This window comes from Lactuca sativa, chromosome 4, assembly GCF_002870075.4.
Source record: "Lactuca sativa cultivar Salinas chromosome 4, Lsat_Salinas_v11, whole genome shotgun sequence".
Taxonomy (NCBI): domain Eukaryota; kingdom Viridiplantae; phylum Streptophyta; class Magnoliopsida; order Asterales; family Asteraceae; genus Lactuca; species Lactuca sativa.
Genome location: NC_056626.2, coordinates 272,731,578 through 272,743,805, shown reverse-complemented (window position 1 = coordinate 272,743,805; position 12,228 = coordinate 272,731,578). Strand labels below are relative to the sequence as shown.

At 34.7% G+C, this 12,228-nt stretch overlaps 1 protein-coding gene across 1 annotated transcript; it reads left to right on the top strand.

Annotated features, from left to right (window-relative positions):
* The first annotated feature begins 1,144 nt into the window (after window positions 1–1,144).
* On the top strand, window positions 1,145–11,722 carry LOC111904707 (serine/threonine-protein kinase CDG1). The gene is made up of 11 exons (XM_023900436.3): window positions 1,145–1,615; window positions 1,696–2,405; window positions 3,859–3,980; window positions 4,208–4,305; window positions 4,756–5,090; window positions 6,842–7,294; window positions 7,994–8,154; window positions 10,405–10,478; window positions 10,669–10,816; window positions 10,898–11,047; window positions 11,450–11,722. Exons 2-11 carry the CDS (start codon window positions 2,228–2,230, stop codon window positions 11,525–11,527), a joined length of 1,797 nt encoding a protein of 598 aa, XP_023756204.1. The 5' UTR covers window positions 1,145–1,615; window positions 1,696–2,227; the 3' UTR covers window positions 11,528–11,722.
* The last annotated feature ends 506 nt before the right edge of the window (window positions 11,723–12,228 follow it).

Here is a 12,228-nt window from a genome sequence, read left to right as displayed (position 1 = left end):
TCCTTTGAATGATAGCTCTTTATAGGTACAAAGTGAGCACACCAAGCCTTTACCCCCAAAGAGTAGAAGGCTACCTGGTAGGCCATCTACTAAGAGGAGGAAAAGTGCAGCAAAAAGGGAGATATCAAGCACACACACACAGTATCAAGAGTAAAGCAGGTGCAAAGGTGTTCAATATGCTATGTTAGTGGGCATAAAAAAATGGGTGCCCAACAAAAAGAATTCCAACAACAGGTGATCCTGGATCTTCCACTCCAGCTCCAATTCCAACACCAGGATCTACTTCTGCAACTCCAAGATCCACTCTTGCAACTCCAAGACCAAGATCTACTTCTGCAACTCCAAGACCAAGATCCACTCCTACAACTCCAAGACCAAGATCCACTTCTGCAAGACCAGTTCAAAGTGCAGTTCAATTGAGAAAGAGGAAAGCTTAAGAAAGAATCACCAAACTGTGCATGAGGAAACAAGTGGTGCCCAAGGATGGTAGTGGTTGTAGTTCAGAGAAACCTGTAAATTTGACTTGATTATAGGTTTGATGTTGAACTCTTTTGTTTTCTTATGTATGCATGTGGGGTGTAAGTGTTAGGTAAGCATGTGATGGTCGAATCTTTTGTTATTAAATGTAATGTTGTACTAGACTAAGGGACAAAACTATCCAGCTTTTGATGCTCTTTTGATGCTGAATGAGACACCTTTTTAAGGGTGTTTATTTGTTGACAATATTACCCTTTAATATATTTTCTGCTTTAAATCTTTGAACTGATTCTTGGTTGTTGTATCATACACTTTACAGAAGTACCCTTTAATATGCTTTAAATCTTTGAACTGATTCTTGGTTGTTGTATCATACACTTTATAGAAGTACCCTTTAATATATTTTCTGCATTCATTATGGTTGTTCATTATAATTATTGACATTGGTTGTTCACTATAATAATATTTTAGATTTCAATACACCATATTAACATTACAATTACAGATTTCATTACCAAAAGCTTCATTTGCATTCATACATATGATTCATTACATTACAATCAAAATAACAAAATTATGGGTACCCTTTATATTTAAAAGATGTCTAGTGCATCATAATTCCATTCAATATAATTCCATTCAATATAACTTAAAAAAGTACAATACAAACAAGACAATCAAAGCTACTTTATGTCATTTCATCTTCTTCTTCATTTCATTAAGCTCATGACTAAGACCAAAAGCTCCTCTGCGACCGGATCTTCAACAACCCATTCCCAGAATCCACACTTTCTCCCTGTTCTATAAAAAAATGAAAAATAACTTACACACTTATAACAAAGATTTAAAGAGGGAAAAGATTCAATCTTCAAAATTGGCCATTACCAATGAATTAGGGCACGTTCTGAATCTTTTCCCCGAATTTTGTGGTGTCGTGGAGACTCGAATCCGACTCGGGAGCCCACAGTAGCACATGATTCGGTTGTTTGAGGTGGAGGCGATGGAGGCTTCGGTTGTTTGAGGTGGAGGCGATGGAGGCTTGCGACATCTTTTTCTGTTCTTCTTCAACTCTTCAATTTAGGGCACAAGAAATATGAGACATTTTTTGAGGATGAAGTGGTTATAGACATTTTTTGAGGTAAGTGAGACTTAACGCTGACAAACTGTAAACCTCTAAGTCATTAACGCTAACGCTAGCTCAACGCTCTTGCTTGTCAGGACCATAATCCTGGATTGTCGGATTATACATAAATAGCAGATCATCAATGGTACTAAAATTCGTCGATCAAAAGGGAATATGCTCGGATTCGAAGGAAACGTAAACACAGAAGTCCAAGTACAAAGGATTTAAAAATTCACTACAATCCCAGCAGTGCAGTTAGCCAGTGAGATTTGAGTTTCTAGGGTTCTCCGCCACCCCTGTTTCATTCTAATTTCTGTGAAACAATCCAAGATACGGAAGAACATTTTCCAGTTGTCGTCATCAAATGCATTGCTAACATCGATTTTTAGGCGGCAGTATCTTTACGCTAATTCGTTCGAATATGCTTAGCACCAGAAAATATACCGGGAATGTTCTGTTTCTGGTTTACAATGGTTTTTGCCCTTTTGTACAGATATATGAGTTTTATTTGGGGGAAATTTGATTTTCCTCTTCCAAGAATACGACTGGGCGAAGAGACTTGAATCATAAGACCTATTTATATGCTCCCTTCGGGGGTTGTTTTTTGAAACGATTGTTGCTGTGAGAATGGGAGACAATAATTCTTTGATGACGGGTCGTGTGCTTTTGGCTTTTGATGCCACAAAAGATCGAAATGAGCTGGAGTTTAAGAATGTTATAGATGACATTATATCCCGAGGTGACGTGATTAACAGGGGAGATACCATTGTGGTGTTTGGTGTTCTGCATAAGGTCTCCCATCCCTGTAAGTGTTTGTTATAATGCCTCTGACAGACATCCCTTTATATGTTGATACTTTTTGAAGAAGTTGCAACAAGTAGGCAAATATTTAGATTTGGATAATGAGGTGGTAGCTACTGTAGTGTAAGAAACCTTGTTATTCAACTTTTTTTTTTAGCGTGGCTCTTCTAGTTGCAATCATCATCTAGAAATCACTCATCCCAAACTCATTTATTTAACAAACCACCCATCCCACTGATAAGAGTTTAACTAGGAGTAAACTCGTGGACAAAAAACAATAATTTTGGTGACGCTATAAGCCTTAATGTGTGGGCTAACAATAACTTCCATTATAGTTTTAAGTTGATATGTAGGTTATTGAGTCCATTACTTTGAGCTTAGCCCCTCGACTCATGCATTTCCTCGAATCCTACACTGATAAGACCTCATAGCCATAGGCCTTAAGTTGTAGTGGGCTACTAATAACTTCCTTAGTTAATCAGAGGTTATTGGGTCTATGACTTTGGCTTGAGGTGTTACATTTTACACAGCACAGTAGTGTTTACAATTTCTAATAGCATATGCCTTGTACATGAGATGACTGTTTCCTTCTTTATGTCTTTTCTTTGATTCTACCGAGAAAAAGAAATGAGTTTAATGGAAAATGGCAAATGGGAAGAACTGAAAAGGTAGGAAATGTAATTGATTTTTTTTTTCTTGTCTCGTTAAAGATTAGTAAAGTTTAATCAGTTGGAATCTGAACATGTTCTCATGTTCCTCTAGCGCGCAGTTTTGTATGTTAGATTTGGTAGTGTGGATATTTAGGGCAAGTGAAATTGGAGTTTTGGGAGACTATTTTTTTTTTTTTTTTTTGTGGATAAGAATTCGACATATAGCCCGCCCTCTTTCTTCTTTTTCTCATTAAGTGCTGTGTGTTTAAAAAAACTATATTTGATGTGGAAATGGAAGGGAAAAATATATTACGAGACTTAATTCTCTTTTATACATTAAGTCAATAGAGAAACACCCATATATAAATATAATATTAGCTTCTATACTCATTAAGTTCGATACGTCAAAGAACAAGCACCATAGTGCTATTTACCATCAACTTAAAAATCCCACTTTTATCGGAGAGGTAGGCGGTTTTGCTAGAGAAGGAGAATTAGGTTGCTGGTGCAGAAAAAGTAGTTCTTATGGAATGCAACACTAATTTTACCTAATTAGTAGACACAAATGGAATAGTTTTTGGATGCATATAGACTTGGTACTTTTTTGTTTTTATGTATCCAAAAGTTCCAAGTTGGATTTCATGAGAAGCTTTTTGAAATGTTCAACAAACTTACACATTGACATTATTATTCATTTTCGTCAATCCTCAATAGGTTACGTAACACTACAAGTGATGGACATATTCATCTTAGTCACCTCAAAATAATATGTTCTGCATTGCTAAACTATTGATGTTTCTTGCTCAGTTGGTTACCAAATGCAGATAGAGAGAGTGAACATCAGAGCCATGGAAGAAGAAATTCAATTAAAACTTGATATGTATGCAAAAATGCTACAAACAAGTGCCGAAGATTGCAAAGAAGAAGGGGTAATGATGAATGTTGTTTATTATCTGAGATACTATTAATATTTTATATCTTGAAGCAGTTAATGAAAAGTTGGTGTTTTCTTACTATGACAATGTTATGTCTCTTGCATTCACAGACCCCATAAGGATAGTAACTTGTTCTCTAGTTCAAAGTGCTTAACATAGTATTTAAGTAGTAATTTTAGTTTTATCAGTTGATGAAATAATGACTTGTCCATGTGATTTAGGTTGACATAGAAGTGAAGATTACTTGTGGAACTCCTATTAAGAAGATTATTCAACAGGAGGCTTCAGCTTGTAATGCAACATGGGTTGTCCTTGATAGGTAGGCTTTATATCTTTTGAAGTTTGATCTTTTTGAGGATGAGGGCATTCACAAGCTTTTTGCCCTCTTCTCTTATGTTTTGTCTCGACTCTTGACTCTTGTCCTGTCAACAAGCTTGCATTTGACATTCTTTGAAGATGAAAATATTTTTTGCCACAAAAGAGTAGACAAGCTGCTGGAAAAACACCCGTTCTTCCAAACTCATACTGCTATTGCTATTTATTATTTAAAAGTCAAATAATATTAATACGGAACCTTCTCATATCTAATTACTGTCCCTATCCCTATTTCCCGAATGCAATGGTAGTAGAAATTTGACCTTATATGTAATTTATTACCGAGTGATATCATCTTAAATTTTTGTAATACTTAATCTGCAACAGTGAATAGTGGTAGCCTTAATGTTTTTGTTTTTATACTCCCTAATAAATGGATTTCTCTTTTTTACAGGCACCTGAAAAAGGATGTGAAGTTTTACCAAGGTCAAATCCTTTGCAAGCTTGCATCAGTTGTAGATAACTTGACCATAAAGCCTTTAAAAACCGAGCCCATGAGTGACACCGATAACACAGAAGTCAAAGTGGTTCTTTACAGGTCAAAGCATGTGCAGCTGTCGGCTCCAGCTCCACAGGATCACGATAATGTTGACCAGTCACTTATTTCTGCATCATTAGCTTCCTATGAAAACCTTGAAATGCCTTCAAAGAAACTTCTGTCTTCATTAATGCACAAACCTTCCATATTAACTGATGATGTAGATGCTGCATCAAAGCAAGATGTATCAGGTCAGGAAGTTTACATTACTCTTTTTTCTACATACAATGGTCCCCGCATGCTTGCCCTTGCAGCAAGGAAGACAAGAATCTATAACCGATGTCTCAGATTCAAACTCGACATCATCCATGCTTCCTTGCTGTGGGGATATGTACCATGTTAGCCACCTACGGCTTGCATATACTTGTATGCCTTTTTTTTATTAAAAAAAAGAAAAAAAAACATTTTTAGTTGTGGTTTATGCATGCTTTCCCTAGTGGTAAGGAGGCGAGAGTTGTGACTATTGAGGGGGGGACTTCCTAGGTGTATAGCATATACCCTTTTTTTACAATTATAGTTGTGTTGAAATTTGAGATTCTGGTCTTACTGGTTTGCTTGTAGCCAACTAAATTTTACTTTTGGGAACTTTTTATCCACATTGCATCTAAAGATAGAGTATTATATCTCTTGAATTGCATGCATATATACATATATATATATATATATATATATATATATATATATATATATATATATATATATATATATATATATATATTCTTGAGAGGCTTGAAATTTGTTGGTTAATCGCGAAAGCCTTGCAATTTCTTAATATGGTGTACTGGCCTTATTGGTTGTAGAGTGAAGTGGTCAATATGTGCAAGTAAGCACTACTTGTAAGGATGTAAATACCTCTCCGAGTCTTCCTCAAGGATACATTTTAGAAAGCGTAAAGAAACGTTGATGAGAAAATGCATAACATACAATATTCACAAGTTGGTATCATGGATATTATAATCAGGGCTGGCCCTTGAATATATATATATATATATATATATATATATATATATATATATATATATATATATATATATATATATATAACACTAGGATATTGTGTTACATCTGTGCCAACACCACTCTATTTCCCTGATTGCATTGGTTCGTGTCCTCATAAATAGTGAATGTTTTTTTAATCAGTTCAGCCGTGAGGGATTTGTTGTCCACTTTTGTCGGTCCAAACACAATATGAGAATTGAGCAATTCAGGAGAAGATTGCTTTCATAAATAAATTGAGTGCTGTGGGATGAGATTTTACATAGCAGAATGCCAGAATGTTTGGCTATTTCACATGACAATTGGTTTTTGTTTAGTAGAAACTAGAGTTCCATTTACACACCATTAAGTTTCAGATCCTTACCAAGGAAGATGGTTTTAAGAGAATTAGAGGAACATATGAAATGGTAGTAAGCATGCAACCATGAAATGATGCCACCATACATAGAATGACATTTTTATAGAAATTGTTTGAACTTGGTCGGTCAGTAGGAATTCGTTACCCTCCCATTGTGAGTGAACTCCATGCATGCTTTCAATCTGGTCATGCAGTAACTACAAAATATACACATACATACTAATACATTTTTGGTAAAATAAAAATATTAAAACTCTAGGTCTAGGACATCTTGAATCACATCACTGCCAGCAAATTATCGTCATGGATAAATTAATGCCCCTGGATATGGATAGGACTGACTATACAAGTTGTACTTGGCATTAGACACGGACCATGACCCAAAAAGGATGATATCTCTTCTGTGCAAAAGACGCAAATACCCCTTCATCCCAATCATCAAGAATCCCTTAAAAAGCTTGTCCAGTCTTTTCCCCTAAAGAATGTAATGTGATCTATATTGGCATTTTTTAATTTCTAATTTCGGCTCATGGTTTACTTGTAATGGTTGTTGGCAAGGCAGTTATTAAACGGTTCCTTCTTAAGCAGGCAGCCTCTCTTGTGTTGGTAAGAATCGTACCAATTCTTCATCGGTCGTTGGGAATTTACGAAAAAGTCCTCGGCGAAAGAGATCCTCTGGTACACCTGTTCTGTGCAATGCTTGTGGGATGACAACAGAATTGTATATCAAGGAGTCCATGAGATTCAGTTACTCAGAAATACATCTTGCGACAAATTATTTTTCAGAGGAAAACTTGTTAGGTGAAGGAGGTTATGGTCTAGTTTACAAGGGTCAGCTTAATGATGGCCAAATCATTGCTGCTAAGGTACGGAAACAAGCAAGCACACAAGGATTTGAAGAATTCTCTTCTGAAATTTATGTTTTGAGTTTTGCACGCCATAGAAACATCGTCATGCTGTTGGGTTATTGCTGCAAGGAAAACATTAACATATTGGTTTATGAATATATCTGCAATAGATCACTAGAATGGCATCTCTTTGGTAAGCAACTATCTCATTGGGTTATTTTTTGTACTACTATTCATACATGAATCATATTTTACCTGTTTTTTAATAGAATGTATCTACCAAAAACGTTTCCCTTTAGCATATTTCTGTGTGTTAATAGCAACACACTTTCATTGTTCTGTTTGTTATAGCATCCTACTTTAATTTCTATCTATAAAACTTTGTACTTTGACAAATCTATCTGGTTATAACAATGTCATCCAAATACGAAGAAATTGTCACTGCGTATAATTTTCAAAATATGGTGTCCTAATGAGAAAAGATTGAAAGTACAATGATGTAGTTAGGTAGATTTATCAGAAAGAATGCCTTAATAAGAAAAATGTTGTAATAGAAAGTAGGATGCCATAATATACAAATAAATGTCGGCACATGAGTGTCCTAGTTGTAAGGACGCGAGAATCCATAAAAGATGTCTCAGATTTATGCCTTGGCATCACTTTCCTTGCTTTTGTGTTGGACTGTTGGTAGATTTTTTTTCAAATTGAGTGTAAAAAGCTGTACTTGGTAGATTTCAAAATACAATACCTTGATAAGAAAAAAGTTTGAAAGTAGAATGATGGTGTACACAGAAAAATAACGTGGGTTGCTATTTCTTTCATTTAGCCTTATCCCCTTGTGTAATTCTATGTTTTTTTTTTTTTTTTTTTGTTGGGGTAATGTATTTGAAAGATGAAGCAGCAAATGTCCTTGAATGGCGTAAAAGACATGCAATAGCTATAGGAACTGCAAAAGGATTGCGATTTCTTCATGAAGAGTGTCGCAGTAGTCCTATCATTCATCGGGATCTTCGACCAAGCAATATATTGCTGACCCATGACTTTGTGCCAATGGTAATGTAATTTCACCTTGTTGCATTCTTCATGTTTTATTTTTTTATATTGCTTTGCGGATGAAAATAGAAAAGAAATAAACAAGATCCCATTCCCACCACAAACCGATCAAGGAGGGTTCACTCTTAAAAGTTTAGGGATGCAACTGGATAAGCTGTTTTCAAATTTCAATGATGTGATGGGAAATGGGGAATGGGGAATGACAGGCAGGGCACAAGCGTGTTTCGAGTTAGAAAAATAATTGCTGTTTTTGTCCCATTGAATGCATGTATGTACATCAGTATAACTTGTTCTGCTGTGTTGTGTTACATAATAAGCGCGCTCTAAGACTTTAGATAGTAGCTCATCAATTTCATTCACTTTAGGCTCTCTCCTATTTATAATTAATTACATATGTTTAGCATAGTTGGCACTTGGTACTGGACCAATTACGGATAGGATAATAAGGAAATAACACCCATTTAGTAAGAAGAATTCTGGTCAAGATGGTGTGGAGACTAGAGTTTATTTGGTATTGTAAGTTTCGTAAGTATGGAGAATTGTAATTCTGGACCTTTATTTAACCTCCCTCTAGGGCATTTTAGGTGATTGGAGTCTAGACGAGCACACCAAACAGGAATTTGGTCTTGCAGGGGTTCTAAACAGATATTTAGACTTACAAGTGAAGTGGGTTAATGACACACAGATTGTTTGAAACAAAACTAAGTAGGATAGTAGCTACAGATGAGGAGGATCAATATTTACTGATGTTGATGTTGATGCTATTTGTCCAGAACAGCTCCAAAACTGTCTTTAGCTGCCCTTTGTGTTACTTATCCATTTTATATCTGCATTCCGGTCTCTCATAAAACTTACAAAAGTTGTCATATCACACTCGATGGAACAAATTTCATGAATATAACCTCGAAAAGCGACTCTACACGATCCAAACTTGATATCCAGTTAAACCCCTCATGTGGGACCTGGGATCTATGTTTTCATTCAAGGCCCAAAGATGAATTTGTTGTTCTTCAAGTAGGTTTCTTCATAGAGTAGGAGAGGAGTTTTGGGTTGATATTTAGGAAACTAATCTGACCCGACTACCTTCCAAATCTCCCGCCTTATATCAAGAAAGAAAACAAATCTGGGCAAATTCTTTTATTCACAACAAATTTTCTACATCTACATACAACGGTAGCCTTGGCACCTTTTGAGGTCATGAGTTCAAGTCCTGGAAGCAGCCTATTGCAAAAATGCAAGGCTTGCCTAAATTTCACTCCTTCCCCAAACCCTCACTACCTGTGGGGGATGCCTTGTGCATGCATTCTGCCTCCACATATCAATTGCTACACATCCACCCTAGGCACGTCATTTAGTTGGGGGTAATTGTGGGTATTCGGCAAAGATAAAGATTAAAGAACATCTTTTTGTTTCAGGGTATTTTTCAAAACAATCTACATATTATTCTATCTTTACACTGCAACTTTTCATTAATATTCATAGGAGTCAAGCATGTGAAATTTCTTTAGCAAATAAATCTGTACCATACTTCTCTTGACAAACAAAAATACCATCTTTAATTACTCTGTTTCACCTAAGTTCCAGAAAGTATTTCAACAAAACCAGATCTGTCACCTCCACTGCAAGGTGCGGTGCAGGTATACCCACCAGCCTAATATTGAAATAAATAGAAGATTAACTCATGTTATATATATCTGCAAAGGGAAGCCATAATTATTATTCCCTCATCAGGATATATATATATATATATATATATATATATATATATATATATATATATATATATATATATATATATATTTGCAAAAATCCAACAGTTTTTCATCTTGTTGAGTTGGAGATGTGTAAATATTTGTTAATTGGAAGGAGAAAATAAAATTTGGTAACATACAAGGGACATATTTGTTATTATGAAATTTTGTACAAACTTTCCTCTCCACTTCTAATATGAACTTGCATTATTGGAGAGGTTTATTATTTACAATAAAAAGTGGTCCTAGAATTACTTTTTACATTGTTAGGGGGCTAAGTGTTATTATTATTATTATTAATTAGTGTCTATCTTTTAATACAAGCTGTTGACCAAGTTTGTAGGTTAGGAAGTTAGAATAATAGTATTTACAGGGCATTAGGCTTATTATGTGTTTTGGCAGGCAGAAATTGAGAGTTTAGTAAACAAGAATTTAAATTCACGTGAGATTGTTTGGTTCCGGTTCCTAATGCAAGCTATATGTTTATGTACCCATGCAGTTAGGTGATTTTGGGCTTGCAAAGTGGAAAACGAATGATTCTCCTATTCAGACCAGAATACTGGGTACATTGGGGTGAGAAAGATATATATTTTTTATGAGAGGGTATATGGTGAATGAAAAAAAAATATATCTAATCTTGTTAAGATGCAACATCCATCATATATGATTCATTAAGATGCAAGCTGAATGATTAATAGAATTAAGAATATTGTACAAGTATGATCGAATTAGGAAATAAGAATTGTTTGTATATGGATTGCAGTTATGTGGCGCCAGAGTATGCAGAGAACGGAATGGTTTCTGTGAGAACAGATGTTTATGCATATGGAATTACTCTTATACAAATAATATCAGGACGAAAAGCTGTTACTTCAGATACACAAGACCACCATCAATCCCTCAGACAATGGGTATTTATGTCTTTTTCCGTTTCTGACTGTCATTTTTCATTATTATTATTCTTATTATTCTTTACAATTTTTTTTACTTAGGCGGAACCATTAGTAGAGAGCCTTGCTTTGCATGATTTGATTGATCCTCGACTTGGAGATTCATATGATCCGTATGAGCTGTACCACATGGCAAAAACAGCTTACCTGTGTGTCAAAGTTGACCCCGACAAACGTCCATCCATGGGAGAGGTTTCTTATCTTACTACCACTTAATCCAATTTAAAAAATTACCAAAACCAATGGAATCTCATTCCTTCCATTTTAGGAATGAAACTTTTGCAGTATTTTTATGTATCACCAGACTGATCTTTTTTTTTTTTGAAAATTTCACAATTTTAAACACCTTACAACTTTATTCACCTGAAAATAACTAGAGAGACATTTTTCATTATCATCTTATTTGGTTTCATGTAATTAAAATATTTATTAATTTTAATTAGATAATGTATAGTCTAGAGTATCGCTAAAATGATACATTTGATATAATAAATTAGATATAGGAAAATTACTCAGAGATTAATGAGATTCATCTCATTACACCGATTCTAATCTGTCGTAAATTGACTTGTGTATGAACGTTCGTAAATGTAGGTTGTGCAGCTACTTGAAGGGGAGACGGACCATTTTAAAACATTGACCGATCAGTTTATCCCACATTTTAACCACTAGTTAATGTATATATGATAATATATTATATACAAGGTAAGTAAGTATCTGTTCACCCGATACCACCACTCCTTACTCCTTACTCCTTACTCAAGGAGAAGGAGAAAGGCATTCCTTGTGATCCATAACAACGGGTTGGATTTGACTATTCTGTGATCTACTAAAATCAAAATGTTCAATCTTTGCTGTCAAACAAAATCTCAATTTAGCCTTCTTCATGTATGCATGTTGGTCTTGTTGCTTATATATATATATATATATATATATATATATATATATATATATATATATATATATATATATATATATATATATATATATATATATATATATATATATATATATATATATATATATTGAATGAGTAAATCAATCATTTGCCCTTGGGGACCCAACATAAACACATTATATGGACCAGATTAAAAGGATCGGTCATCCGAAAATTAGGATTAATTTCTTGTTGCAAATATTCACTTATGGCATACCATATTTTGATCGATTGATGTAATTTTTTTACTTTGTGTACATTCCCCTAAAGGTGGTGTTTTTTCAAAATAAAACTTTTTTGTTCAACGTTTTGAACTAGCCATCTTTTAGAATGTATTGTTAAAAGATCATCAATTCCTAATGAAATAAATGGATGCAGCGGTAGCCTGTCGAAAACCCCAGAATTTTTACTTGATCCAGGATATGTAATGTGCATC

What these genes read in the sequence shown, in the direction of transcription:
- LOC111904707 (XM_023900436.3), top strand. Translation starts at nt 2,228, where the DNA reads ATGGGAGACAATAATTCTTTGATGACGGGTCGTGTGCTTTTGGCTTTT. An exon ending in GCATAAGGTCTCCCATCCCT is followed by an intron (nt 2,406 to 3,858) that starts GTAAGTGTTTGT and finishes TTTCTTGCTCAG; the next exon opens with TTGGTTACCAAATGCAGATA. An exon ending in ACTAGAATGGCATCTCTTTG is followed by an intron (nt 7,295 to 7,993) that starts GTAAGCAACTAT and finishes TGTATTTGAAAG; the next exon opens with ATGAAGCAGCAAATGTCCTT.